The sequence below is a fragment of the Lipotes vexillifer genome, unplaced genomic scaffold, assembly GCF_000442215.2.
Source record: "Lipotes vexillifer unplaced genomic scaffold, Lipotes_vexillifer_v1.1 scaffold565, whole genome shotgun sequence".
Taxonomy (NCBI): Eukaryota; Metazoa; Chordata; class Mammalia; order Artiodactyla; family Lipotidae; genus Lipotes; species Lipotes vexillifer.
In genome coordinates this window covers 131783-145587 of record NW_006771554.1, presented here as the reverse complement: position 1 = coordinate 145587, position 13805 = coordinate 131783, and the positions used below count along the sequence as shown (strand labels likewise).

At 52.6% G+C, this 13805-nt stretch overlaps 1 protein-coding gene across 1 annotated transcript in view; it reads left to right on the top strand.

The window, feature by feature from the left end:
• Positions 1-5897: 5897 nt before the first annotated feature.
• The window catches only part of CDH22 (cadherin 22), a 73153-nt gene continuing 65245 nt past the window's right edge, over positions 5898-13805 (top strand). Inside the window, exon 1 of the mRNA XM_007446916.1 lies at positions 5898-6482. Within this exon, the coding sequence (XP_007446978.1) occupies positions 6225-6482 (258 nt within the window). The 5' untranslated portion in view covers positions 5898-6224. The remainder of the gene's footprint in view (positions 6483-13805) is intronic.

The window sequence follows — 13805 nt, the reverse complement described above, 5'->3', positions numbered from 1 at the left end:
ACGCTCTTCGGGAGTTATATTTCACTGGCCAGAATTATGTCACATGATACTTTCTAGACCAATCACTGGTGGGGATGGGGGAATGGCTCTTATTGGCTTAGACTAATCACTGTTCAGAGGGGAGGGGCTGTACACATGGCCAAGCTGTGGCAAAGTGGCTATCAAAAGAAAATTGAAACAAGAAAGAAGGATGGGGGAATGAATTAGCCTTCAGCAGCCAGCCCATCTTTTATATTTCCCATCGCTCTCTTTACACACCATAAAACCCAGCCAGACTGCTGAGGTAGGGGCGGGAGCTGGGGGAGCAGGCAAAACGAACCTTCAAAAATCCCTAGAGGGGCTGCAGCCCACTCACACTTGTGTCTCCACCTATTCTCTTCCCAGTCTCTCCTGAATCCACTCCAGTCATGCCTGCACACCAACCACTCAACCAAAATAGCTATCAAGGCCACTAATGACCTCCGTGTTGCTAAATCCAATGGTCAATTCAAAGTCCGCATCTGACTTGACCTATCAGTAGGATGACCGTATAGTTTATCATCCAATCTGAGAGCAAAAGAGGGTATGACGCTATTCATAGTTATGCCAGCACAACAGATGTAAAGTGGAACTGACACAAGCAAAGGTGGACAGACAGTCACCAGTTAATGCCTCCTTCCTTTCTTCTGTGGGCTTCCAAGGTACCTCCTCTCTCCTCCCCTCCCCTCCCTCTCTCTCAGCCTCCTTTGCTATTTCCTCCTCATCTCCCCGATCTCTATGTGCTGAGGTGCAGGACCTCTTCCCCATCTACGCTCACTCCTTCATAAGCTCACTCAGTCTCAGCTCTAAATATCATCCAAATTCCCTCATTTGTATCTGCAGCCAGGACCTCGCCCCTGAGCTCCTGACTGTAAGTACAGTTGCCTGCTCAAGGTCTCTGCTGGATGTCTAATAGGCATTGGATGTAGCACGTCCAAGACTTTATTGTAATATGTCCAAATGAGTCCCTGATTGTCTTCCAAATCTGCTCTGCCCATGCTTGTCTGCAGCTCCGTGAAAGGACACCCCATCATTTCCGTCGCCTAGGCTGCAGATGTGGTCATGCTCGTTTCCTCTCTTTCCCTCACACCCCATTTCTGACCCATCAACATATCTTGAGATACAGCCTTAATTCTCAGCACCCCCACAGCTCCCACTTGGTCCAAGCCACCTTTACTCCTCGTCTGGATTACTGAAATAGCTCCCTTGCGCCCTCCCAGCCCCAGCTTCTAGTTTGAATACAGAAGCCAAACAACCAGAGTGATCTTTTAAAACACAAATCAGATCATGTCATTCCTCTGCTCAAACCCTCCTACTGGGTCCCATCTCACTCAGAAAAACCCAAAGGAGACCCTGCAGAGTCTGATGCCCAGCTCCACATCTCTCTGGCTTCATCTCCTGCTGCCCCCCTGCACTCACTCCGTTTCAGCAACACTGGGCTCCTTGCTTTTCTCCTGCACACCAAATATGCACTGACCTCAGGACCTTTGCACTTGCTGTTCCCTCAGCCTAGAATTTTCTTCTTCCAACTATGTGCACAGCTCTCTCCTTCCCTCACTTCAGATCTCGGTTCAAATGTCATTTTCACTGCTGGGCGTTCCCTGACCACCTTGTATAAATTATCATTTATAATACATGATTGAGAGAGAAAGAGGGAGAAAGAAAATCCCCATCCAGCACTTCCTGTGCCCCTTACCCTGCTTTGTTTTTCTCCATAGCACTTACCATCATCTGACATGTTGTTTGTTTGTTTATCGTCTGAACCCACTAGACGTGCAAGGGCAAGGACTCTGTTTCTTTTCATTGTGCTGAGAACAGAACAGAGTGGAAACTCACAAATATCTGTGGAATGAAGGAATGGGCACCAGATACACAAATGCGCTGGCATCCACGATTGCAGACCTGTGCCCGCACGCACGTAGGAACCACACGCACTTACGTGGGCCTGAGGGCACATGGATTATAGGAGGTGAGGCTGAAGAGCAGACAGGGCAAAGCCAACATTTATTGAGCAAGGCTGGGGCTCGGCTTTTCATCCCATTTGGGATTAAACAACTGTGCAGTAGGCTGAGACGTGTGGCCCAGAGAAGGCCACCCACATGCCCAAGATCTCACAGGGAGGCCCAGCAGAGCCAAACGCAGCTCCAAGGCGCCACAGCTGTCTCCACTGAAGGACTTGGAATGCCAAGACAGGGTCCTGTAGTTGACACCCACTTGGGAAAAGCAGCTGGAGCAGGAGAGAAAGGAAGGGAGGGAGGGATGGGGCTGTGAGGGCCTCGTCCCTCAAATGACAGCACAGGATGTGCCCTGTACAAGGGGGTAGGTGGGGACTGAGATGCAGCCACCCTTGTCTTGCCAAGCGTGCCTCCTGGCACTGGGCTGCATCCACTCAGAGGGGCGTCTTTTCCCATCCCCTCAAAGGTGCCCTCCTCCAAGGGGAATCCAAGTCCTGGGTTTGAGGCCCTGCTCCATCACCAAGTATCCTATGCAACTTTGGACAACACTCTTGGACTCCGCCCCTTTCTAAAGTGGGATTTGACCTCAGACCTTTGTAGCGCTTCCACAGGGCACTCCCTCTCCTCCCCAACACCCCAAATTCCACGTATCCAAATCCCTCCTGTGCTTTAACTCCAAGTGCCACCTCCTCTGTGATGCTGTCCCTACTCTGAAACCCACTATGCCTAGCCCTCCAAAGTTGAAGGACTCACATCATGAAATTCGTGATTACGGCCATGTGCCATTTCAGTCTCCCATAGTTTTTATTGTATAAAGTCCCTCCTAATATTTCTCTGCACGCTCAGAATAAAATGGACACTGCCTTCCTTCCTCCAGTCTGCCTTGTACCCGCCCTCTCCTGATGCACCTTCAACCACCCCCTTGCTCTGTACCAGCTTCAGTGGCCTCCTTACTGTTCCTCAGCTTGTTCCAGCCTCTGGACCGTTGTACATGCTGTTCCCTCTGCATCGAACCTTGCTGTACCCTGCTGCTTCTCATTCTTCCAGATCAGCCAGTATCCCTTCCTCTGAGAGATCCTCCCTGATACCCTGTCTATAATAACACACACCCCAGTCTTTCCATCATCCTCTTCCTCCCTCTTTCCTGCTTTATATTCCTTCTTATCAATCCCCGAAACTGTATTGTAGATTTCATTCCTTTGTTACCAGAAGGTCAGCTCCATGAGAGCCGGGACTTTTTATTGCTTTGTCTCCAGTGCACAGGGGCTGGCATCAGGGAGGCACGGGTAAATATTTGTAGAAAGAGTAAATGAATAACCAGAAGAAATGCATCTCTCCCCTGTCGTATAGCTGAGCAGCTGATTGCATCTTGCTGTCTTACACAGAGAAACTGTTTTTCAAGTGTGTTGAATGAATAAATGGAGTGCATTTCTGTCTCCCTAGTTGCAGTAGATGCTAATGTATGATGAACGAATGAATGATTGAATCTTAGTATGTCCCCCTCTTGTAAAAGGTGTTATAAAGAAAGAAATCAAGGAAAGGAGGGAGAGACGGAGGGAGAAAGAGCCACAAGAGGGTGCCTGCAAACATTGGGGGATCTCCCCTTGTTCCCACTTCCTGCGCCAGGCCTCCCCAGAAATGGCCCCAGCCTCCCCCAAACCCTCCCTCCCACCAGCCCCTCCCCTCTGCGTCCCTGCAAGGCTTGTGATGGGCCCTGAAACTGCCTGATGGAGCCTGGGGACCAGTTCCTGCAGCGCACATGGAAGTCATAAGCTCCAGGAAATGAAGGCTTCGGAGCGGCGCCTCCTTCTCACCCATAACTCCAGCCTCGTTAGAACCAGCCCAGGCCATAACGTGGGGAGTCAACGCTGGCTCCCCAGAGGCGGCAGCACAGCTCAGGGATTGCGGAGAGGGGGCCGCTTGGGTGGGGGAAGGTCCACCCACATCCCTGGGCGGCGCTTTCATCCCTAGACCCCACGGAGTGGGCGAGGAGGGGGTGGGACAGGGGAGCTGCGGATGCTCACAGCAGGGTCGTGGGTCTTCTTGATGTCCATTAATTCAGGGTGGGTCCTACAGGGAATGAGGGCTGGCTCAGGACTCCTCCCCTCTGCTCTTCCCTATGGACCGTTGATGTTTTCTTACTCTCGTGGCCCTGAAATGCAGTTTTAACGCCCTCACCGTCACCCGCACCTCCCAACAGATGACTCCCTACCCTGGAACCCCTTCCATAAAGAAATTCTGGAGCTGACAGTGGGGAAGAGCACTGGGGAGTCGAGCATCTGCAAAATGGGTATAAGACACCAACTTTCACAGTTGTTGTGACTCATGTGAGTTACTGAGTTAAAGGTAGGAGAATCACCTGCTGTGGTCCTGGGTCACAGGAAGTGATCAACATGTCTTCTGCCCCAAAGAGTCCAGCCACTTCCTTTGTCCACAGGAGGACCTGGCTGGGGCCAGGTCAGACCCTCACAGATTCTCTGCTTAGCCACACACCTCCTGTTTCCAACCTGGTTCCCCAAACTAGCCAGATCCCCCTTAGCCTGGCTGCATACTCCTCTGTCAAAATGCCCATCCCTTTCTTCCCACCGATCAGATGCCCCCTCCTCCAAGAAAAGCAGCCCTGATGCCCTCCCACCCACCTGCCACTTCCAGACAGCTGTGCCCACTCCCTTCCCTGAGGCCCACAGGTGTCAGGTTGCACACCCTTTTACAGCTCTGATCACAAACAACCTGGCATTTAGGTCGTTCGTTACTGGGGGTCTTGTCTCTCACCCCACTAAACTGTGAGCTTATTTAATCTTTATCTTAGCATCCAGCCCAAACCTGGCACAGAGTCGAAGCTCAGCGGAATGGAGTTGTTGAACTGAACTGAGCTTGGGGAGAGGAAAAGTGGGGACTGAGCCCCTCACCTCCGCTAATGCTTCTCCGTGCCTGAAACTCCTCCATGAAAGCAGCATTGCTGTCCCCTGTAAACACCCACATTAAGCCATTATTCATCATTATGGCTTGAGTAGGAGTTAGTCCCTCAGATCCTTTCTTGCTGAAAGCAGAATCTGATGGAGGGAGGGAATGAGAGATGGATTGATCTGGGGAGGCAGTGCCGGTCCAGGAAGGGGAAGTGTCTTCCAGACTTTGGGAAAGGAAGGTTTTCCTGGGGAGTGTGGAGACACCAAAGGCAAGCTCAGAGGGGATGTGACCCTGCCCAAAGCCACACAGGGAGCCTCCAAGCAAGGCCCTCTGGGACTCAGGTGCCCCACCCGTGAAAGGGAGTGTGCAGGGATTCACATGAGATCAGCGGGCCTTCTCTGGGTCCCTGGTTTGGATGGAATGACCTCTCTGTGCTGCTGTGGGGAGGCAGGAGTGGTGGGTGGTGGGCTGCGTGCTGGACTCTGTGCCCCCAGGAGGCCTGGGTCCTGGGAGCTCTTGAAGACCCCTTCTGGAAGGGGCAGCTTCCTTTCTAGGATGGGGGTTTTCTATGGGGTGGGCTGGGCTGGAGAGATCGTCAGCCAGGGGGCAGGGAAAGCAGCTCATAAGATCCCTGCCCCTGTGGGCACCCGGGCTGGCCCAGAACCACCAAGAAAGGGCTGGATGCGGGGGCTGTGAGGAAAGGGGGCGTGCTGGGAGAGCTGCGGCGGGGAGAGGAGAGGTGTGTGATGGGAGTGGAAAGGAAGCAGCCAGGGCTGGGGGAGGGGGAGGGGCAGGGCTACTAAGCCGTGGACCAAGAAGGCAGGAACCACTCTGTCTTGTTTGCCCCACGCTGCACAGTGCCAGGCACATGGTAGGTGTTTAATTAGTACCTAAAGGACAAAAAGGAAGACCCAACCTGCCCTGTCCCCGCAGAGAGCCTCCTCTGATGTTTTCTTGTTTTTCTCGCAGGCTCCTGGCCCGGACGGCCTCTCGTCCCCGAAGGACCCCTGCGCTCAGGGACCATGGCGCACCCCAGACTCCGGAGCTGCCAAGGCGCTGCCTGGTGATCCGGCCGCGGCGGCGCCAGGGGGGCGCGGGCGGGGACCCCGGGGGGCCGTCCATGCCCCGGGTGCGGCCGCGCCCCCTCCCCCTCCAGCCGGGCGCCTCCACGGCTGGGCGGCGTTCAGGGCCGCAGGCCTGTCCGGGTGCCCCGTCGGGGGCGGCGCCCCGGCGGCCGCGCTAAGGCCACCATGTGACGCGGCGCCGCTCCGTCCTGCCACCAAGCGGCGACGCCCTGGTACCTCCCGTCCATGCTCCTGGGCCCGGGCCCCTCGCAGGCCAAGCATGAGGCCGCGGCCCGACGGTCGGGGGCTCCGGGTGGGAGCGGCGCTGTCGCCCGCGATGCTCCTGCTGCTGCTGCTGCTGCTGCCGCCGCCGCCGCCGCCGGGACCCCTGTGGGCGGCGGGCACGCCTGCGCCCTCGGCGTCCGGGGCTGCGCAGAACGGCGCCCCGGGCGCGGGCCGCGTGAAGCGCGGCTGGGTGTGGAACCAGTTCTTCGTGGTGGAAGAGTACACGGGCGCCGAGCCCCTGTACGTGGGCAAGGTAAACTGCGAGCCCGCAGCCGCCGTCCCGCGCCCGGCGCCCCGCAGACGCCCGCTGGCAGACGCAAGGGACCCCAGTTCCCCTGCCCCCCGAAATCCCAGTCCCTGCTGCCTCCTCCCGGCTGCCCCTGGTCAGGAGCAGACAATAGGGTCATCACTCCGCTCCCGTTACTACTCCGCGTCCTCCTCTAGTCCCTCTGCCTTCTGCATCTTAGAGCAAAGAGTACTAGTAGGAGGGAAAGCCAGTCCATCTTGTAGCTATAGATGCATCTAGAATGGAGAAGCGAGTTTGCACATCTGATCATGTCACACACAAACTGTCCCCACTGTGTTTAAAATTCTTCAGTAGCTTCCCATGCACCTGAGGTCAAATCCAGATTCCCTCCCGCCGCTTGCCAAGACCGGCACCTCCTCCAGCCTCATCTGCTGCCACGCTCACTCTGAGTTTCCGACCACACACCCTTCTGATGCCCTTCTGATGGTCCCTCCGATGCTCCCACAGGCTCCTGCCAGCCCCGTCCCCCCTTATCTAGATTGTTTGCCTCCCTCAACTGCTCTGTCCTGCTCCGTTCTACTATTTCTGCTGCTTACTTTATCTCACACTCAGGCCTCTGCTCAAACGCCACTTCCTGAAAGAAGCTGCCCCTGACCACACCAGGCTGGGACAGACCCCTCTGCATGTGGCCATCCCTCCCTGTTATGTGCCCTCCTAGGTCCTGGCATCTTTCCTTCATAACACTTAACTATGCGTGTGTTTGTTTGATTATGCAATTAATGCATGTCTTTCCTATTAGATTGTGTGTTTTGCTCACCATAAAATCCCTAGTGCCTAGCACAGACATTGCTCACAAACTGTTCATTGAATGAATGAATGAAAGAATGAAAGCTGCTTTCTCAAACTCTCTGAGTAAATGTTGCTTAACATGGCGGAAGATCTGTGCCCTAAGAGTATAAGGAGCTGAGAAGGACTTTTGTTCATCCATTTAATCGCTGAGCCCCTCATGGGTGCAATGCTGGAGACACCCTGGTACATAAAAAGCTTCACAGGTCAGCACCTGGCACTGAGTAGGCATTTAATAAGTGGTATGTGTTGGCTGGCTTCATGGAAGTGTTTTCTAAATGCCTGAGCTGGGTTTTGATGTATGAGTAGGAGTTTAGGCTGATGGGGAAGAGGGCATAGCCTATCAAAAGACATGGAGGCCTGACGGAACCTGGCTTTTTCAGAGACTTGTCCGCAGTTGACATGTTGAGGTGGAGGGTGTTTATAGGGCAGGAAAAGCAGCGCAGTGCCCAGGGACAGTTCTCTGGCTTCTGCCGAGGCCAGTGAGCTTTCCAGGAAGTTTTGGTCAGCAGAGGTGAGGGGGGACCAACTGTGGAATTTCCTGTGTGCTTAAATGAGTCTGAGAATTGGGAGGCTGACCAAGCTGCTCAGTTCAAGGCTCATGGCTCAGGACCCTCGACAAGGAGGAGAGGAAAGTTTGATGTAAACCTTGTGGGTTTGTCTTGCAGGAAACCCAGATTCTCACTGGTCTAGATACAGTCATCCCTGGTCCTTGGCTACTCTCCCCTCCATATATGTGGCTGAAGTTGATCCCCACAACAGAGCAAAGTGAAGATTTGACAGAGCACAGAGAGGTTCATGTCTCTGCTCAAGGTCACCCAGCAAACTAGTGGCAGAGCCTAGGACTCCTGACTCCCAGCCAGGGCGGTGAGATGGCGGGGCTGGTAGAATGGGGTGAGGGGAGGGGGAAGGAGGAACCAGCGCCGGCTGGGCAATAGCTAATGGTGAGGTAGCTAGGGATGCAGACTCTGGAGCCAGACACGCCTGAGCTCGAGGCCCGGTTCTGCCAACCAACCCATTAACCGTATTACCTGAAATAAGTTACTTTACCTCTCTGGACCTCAGTCTCTTCGTCTGTAAAAGTGGGGCTAGGGGAGCCCACTTCCAAGGGTTGTTGAAAGGATTACAGAAGAAAACTGAGCACAGAAAGTGTTCGGCCTGTGGCCTGGTTGTTTGTTTATTGTTGTTTTCTCATTATTCCCACGTGAAGCACTTAACCCTTAAACTGCAAGGTAGAAATCGTTCCCTTTTGTGGGCAAGGAACTCGAGGCGCAGAGAGGGCAGGCAGACAGTGGGCAAGTGGCTTAGCCAGGATTGGAACCTGTGTTCTGATTCTCCAAACATCTCCAAGACCTCCAGGCCTGGGAGAGAGATTTTGGTCCAGGAAAGCCCAGAAAGTCAGGGAAGGACTCTGACACATCTCCCTGAATGTCAGCTGTGGTGGTCTCAGGCACTTCAGCCCGCTTGTCTTCCCGGCAGCTGGGGCTCTGAGAAGGCTTCCTCAGCCGCTCACCTCCTGAAAAGATGAGAGAAACCAGCCGCTGGTTCACCACTTCCAACCTGCGTCCACCTAGCCATTATCGTCATGAGTCAAACGCCACCCCTATTGCCTTGAACCACAGTCTGTCGGCGATGGGGGGACCCTAGTAAGACCCTGCCTTAGAAGATGGGGAAGCTGAGGCTAGAGGCAGAGAACATCATGCCAAGGCCAGTTAGCTTTCCAGAGAATTTGGATTAACAGAGATGGGGTGAGACCAGCACGGTAGTAGAACCAACCCCAAGAGACAAGGCTCTCCTGACACCGGGTCTGGGCCCAGTGCAATGTTTTTTTTAATTTTTATTGGAGTGTAGTTGATTTACAATGTTGTGCAGCTATACAGCAAAGTGAGTCAGTTATACATATACATATATCCACTCTTTTTTAGATTCTTTCCCCATATAGATCATTACAGGTTATTGAGTAGAGTTCCCTGTGCTGTACAGTACCGTCCTATATTAAGCATCTTCTATGAGCGAAGCATTGTGCCCAGCCCTGGGGGTCTTCTCCTCACAGCAGCCTCTCGCAGCATCCCCACTGCTGTCATGACTACGTTATCTTCCCCCTCCATCATCTTCACCCAGAGCCCCTCCTTGCTTACTCTCAAGGCCACCTCCAGAAAAGCACTCCATGCAGGAAGGAGAGAGAAGTTTCCATCTCTTTGCAAACATGTGCCCAAAGCACCCTTTCTTGTGAAAGATGGTATAGTGTGTGGTTCAGGGAGGCCAACCAGAGCCAGACTGCCAGGGCTCAAATCCCAGCTCTGCTGCTGATTCCCTCTCTGACGTTGGCACATTATTTAACCTCTCTGTGCCTTAATTTCTTTATCTGCTGAGTGAGGCTATACCTGGCACCTCCTCAAAGAGTTGCGGTGAGGATTCAATGAGTTAGCATGTCAGGAACCTGGAGAGCACCTGGTATGTGCTCAGTAAGTATTAGCTTTTATTATGATGGGTCTCACCTGTTATTTCCACCACCTAGAGTATGCATAGATATTATGAGCCCCTGCCCCCAATTCTGAAAGCCTTCTGGACAACCTGACGTCCTAGTTTCTCACCACAAAGTAGGGGGACGTGGTTGCCAGCCCACCCCTCGCTCTAGGAGTATGAGCTCGGCCTTTTAAAAAACCACCTGTCCCCTTTCCAGCCAAGTCCCACATTTGTTCAAGTGGTCGTGTGCACGCACGCACACACACACTCATACCATGCTCTCTCGCTCTTCAGGGAAAAAGGACTTCTCCACGGTTTCGGTTAATTCACTGCTTCCCGGTCCCCTGCCCCAGGGAGCCATAGGGAGCATCTGTCCTTGCCGAATTCCAAAGGTAGCTTAGCAACAGCACCATCAGCCGAGTGAACCCTGGGCACCCAACGGTAACCTATTTTACAACTGCCTCCTCCATCACTCACCGCCAGGCTCCTGTCAGCACCTGCAGGAACCACTGGCCCCGGTGGTTGTCACCAGGACCCCACACCAACAGCTCCCTCTGCTGTCCTGCCCCCCCTACTCCCCACCCCCGGCAGCCTGGCTCACCTCTTCCCCTCACCTTCTCACAACACCCACCCGCAAAGCAACCTACCAACATTTCCATATAATCTGGGTACTTGGACTAATCCCTTTTCCGAACTGTAATTTCCCCTGAGGCTTCTGTCGGCTGGATGTGGATTTTGTAGGATTTTTAATTTCTTTTTTTTTTTTTAAAGAGAGAATTATGGGGTCAGCACTTATGACCAACTCCTGTGGGCGGTGAGATCTATTTTAGATACACGGCAGGATTAAGGTGAGAAGGAGAGCAGATTTAATTAAGTTGCTAATATTTAAAGAAAATTGATGAACTCCCGGTTTACGAGTAGCACAGGCATGAACAAACCCCTCGTTCCAGGGGAGGCTTTTTATTTCATTTGCTTTCCGTTTAAATCCTGGACTTGTTTTATTTGTGTAGCCGCACTGTCCGTTTAATTGTCTTTAATAAGGAAAACGTACCTCTGCTCGCATTTAATTTTGATTTAATTAGAAGGAAGTAATTAATGGCCTCGTAAATCCCATTTTTCAGCCCCCCAGGAGGAGAAGCCATCACTCTGGTGTTTTTCATGTTGTTTATGATCCAGGGCTGGGGCTTAGGGAGGGGGAATTCCCTCAGGGGCCGTCTACACTCCATGCAGAGAAAAGAACCCAGGATGTGGAGCCAGACAGGCCTCGGGCTGCCTCTTGTTAGCTGTGTGGCCTTAAGTAGGATATGGGCCCTCTCTGAGCCTCAGCTTGCCAATCTGTACAATGGGGAGAGGATAATCTCTGAGTCCCAAGATCATTATGAGCTATCAAGGAGGTAACAGTAGGGGGTCTAGAAGTGTGCCCAGTGACTGACCTTCCTAGTCTAGCTCATGTGCACCTGGGATTTAACAGAGTGACTGGATCCTCCAGAAATCCCAGCAGACAGTTGGAGAATTCTAATGACAGTTGTAGATTTCATTATTCACGTATTCAGTGTTTGGTGCTGTGGCCTATCCTGGGGACCAGGGAGCAATGAACAGCCATATGCTTGATCCTCAGGGAGCTCACCGTCTCACACACACATATACACACACACACACTCACACTCATCTGTCCCACTCCCCCTGTATTTTCTCTGCATGCATTGTCAGGACAGCTAGCGTGTGCCAGGCGTGGGGCATTCAGACAAAGACAAATCGAAGTTAGTCCCTGCCCCTGAGCCCCATGACAAGTGAGGAGACAGATTGCAACACGAAGGTGTTACAGGGGAGTGTGGAGCAGAGGGGAGTGTGCATGGGACAGGGGTACAGAGCAGCGGGAGGGCAAATGGGAAGGCATCTGGGAGGGCTGCCTGAAGGAGGAAACAAGCTGAGTTTAAAAGACAAGAAGATATTGCCTGATGGCCCCTGTGTCTCCAGTGGGTCAGGATCTGAGCCTATGGTTCTCGTGTCAGGAGATGGGGGGGATGAACCAGGTGACCCTCAATCTCTTCTGAGACCAGGTGCCAGGAAAGGAGAGAAAACTCATCTTCACTGAGCACTTACTATGTGCCAGGAGCTCCCACATATTATCTGATGAATCTTTGGACTCTATGGGGAAGCATTATCAGTTTCATTTATAGATGAGAAAACTGAGGCTCAGAGGAGGGTAGCCTCTTGCTCAGGGCCAGGCAACAAGTGGGTGACAAAGCTGACGCTGGCACCCGGCCATTCCTGAATACAAGGCCCATCACCTCTCCTGATCTGTGTCGTGAAGTCCTTTGCCAAATGATGAAGTAGAGGCTCAGGTTGAAAAGGCCGCCGATAACCATGGCCTGTGGGTACAGGGTGGTACAGGCCTCTCCCCGAGCCGTGAAGCCCAGTGAATGCCCTGTAGCCTACTCCATCTTCCTTTCTCCCACTTCTTTAGCCAGAAACGTTGTAAGTGGACTAACCAGGTTCCAAAGGCTGCAGAGGGACTAACCTGCGCTTTGGAATCAAACAGAACTAAGCCCATCTCGGTCTGTTCACCTGGAAAATGGAGAGATATTTACGTATGCCACAAAATTAAATTAGATTTCTGCAGAGGCCTGCAATCCGGCACATAGTAGGCGCTCGGTAAATAAGAGCACCGTCCTCCAGCCTCATAGCTGAGATTCTTGAGAATTATCCTCCTGGAGTAGAACCACAGGCACTTCTCCACTCCAGAGCCAGGACCCAGGCAGGTGGGGCGAGCAGCCCCAACCCAGCCCAAATCTGCAGCTCTGAGCTCTTAGCTTCTCCGCAGGCCGACCAGCCCTGTTCGGACTCTGCAGTCCCCAGAGAGTAGCCACTGCACCCCCACTGTGAGCTCTGTGTCATGCTTCACGGAAGAATATCAGTGACATCACTACTGGGTTCCACTCCCTCCTCCCCCATCCTCAATGGTAGGTGATCCCTGGCCAGGGTCTGAGATAAAACGTCAAGGGCAGCAGGGACATGATGGAGACAGAAAGGGAAGGAGACAGCCACTTACAGAGTGTGTAGGTCATTACCAACATGCTCACGTTTCATCTTCACCACACCTGTGCGAGGTAGGACTTGATCTGATTTCTCAGGTGGAAAAACAGACCCAGAGGGGTAAAATTAACAAGCCATGCCGGTTGATCACAACATTAGTGAGCCATGGGATCAGGAGATTGGCTTCCTGCACTTAACTGGGTGACAAAGCAAATGACCTCCCCTCCCTGTGCCTCAGTTTCCTCATCTGAGAAATGGGAATAATAATAATAATGTTTCATAGGGCAGTGATGAAGACTAATAAGATTATAGGTGTTAAGCATTCCCCCAAATGGTGTCTGTTCTACCACACTCCTTGGGAATGTTTACTGATTAAATAAAAGCCTGCAACAGGTCTGATTGGGAAGTGGGTGGAGGCACCCTAAAAGGGGACATGTTTGCCCTCTCCTGTCCCCAGCTCCCCTGGGCAAAGGTGGAGGAAGAGCATAAACAGCAAACAGGAGAGACAGGTCTCCTCATCCCCAGCACTGCCGGTGATTCAGGGCTGATGTCTTGAGATAATTTTATTGGGGGTATTAAACTGAGTTATGAGGTTTTTACAGTCCAGCCACTTATGAGAAATCTATTAACAGTAACTGGACAGGAAGAAGGCTTCACAGTAGAGCTCAGGATGGGCATTAATTGGGGCAATCTGTAACAGGACAGGGACCCGGAAAGGTTCCACCCAACGCCTCCATTTACTCCCTGCAATTTCTGCTGAGAATCAGCAGACTCGCCAAAAAGAGAGAGACGCCCATTAATCGGCTAATGAAATATGAAAATGTTTATGGGCCATTCAATCTTCCAAATGGCACTTCCATAATCCACCTTTCAGACACAAAGTTCCACCAGCAGAATTTATACTTAGACTCCTCCTGCATGGCAGGGGGTGGGCTTTCATCCGTCTTCATGGTGATTTCATTGGCACCTGTTTTCCTGCTG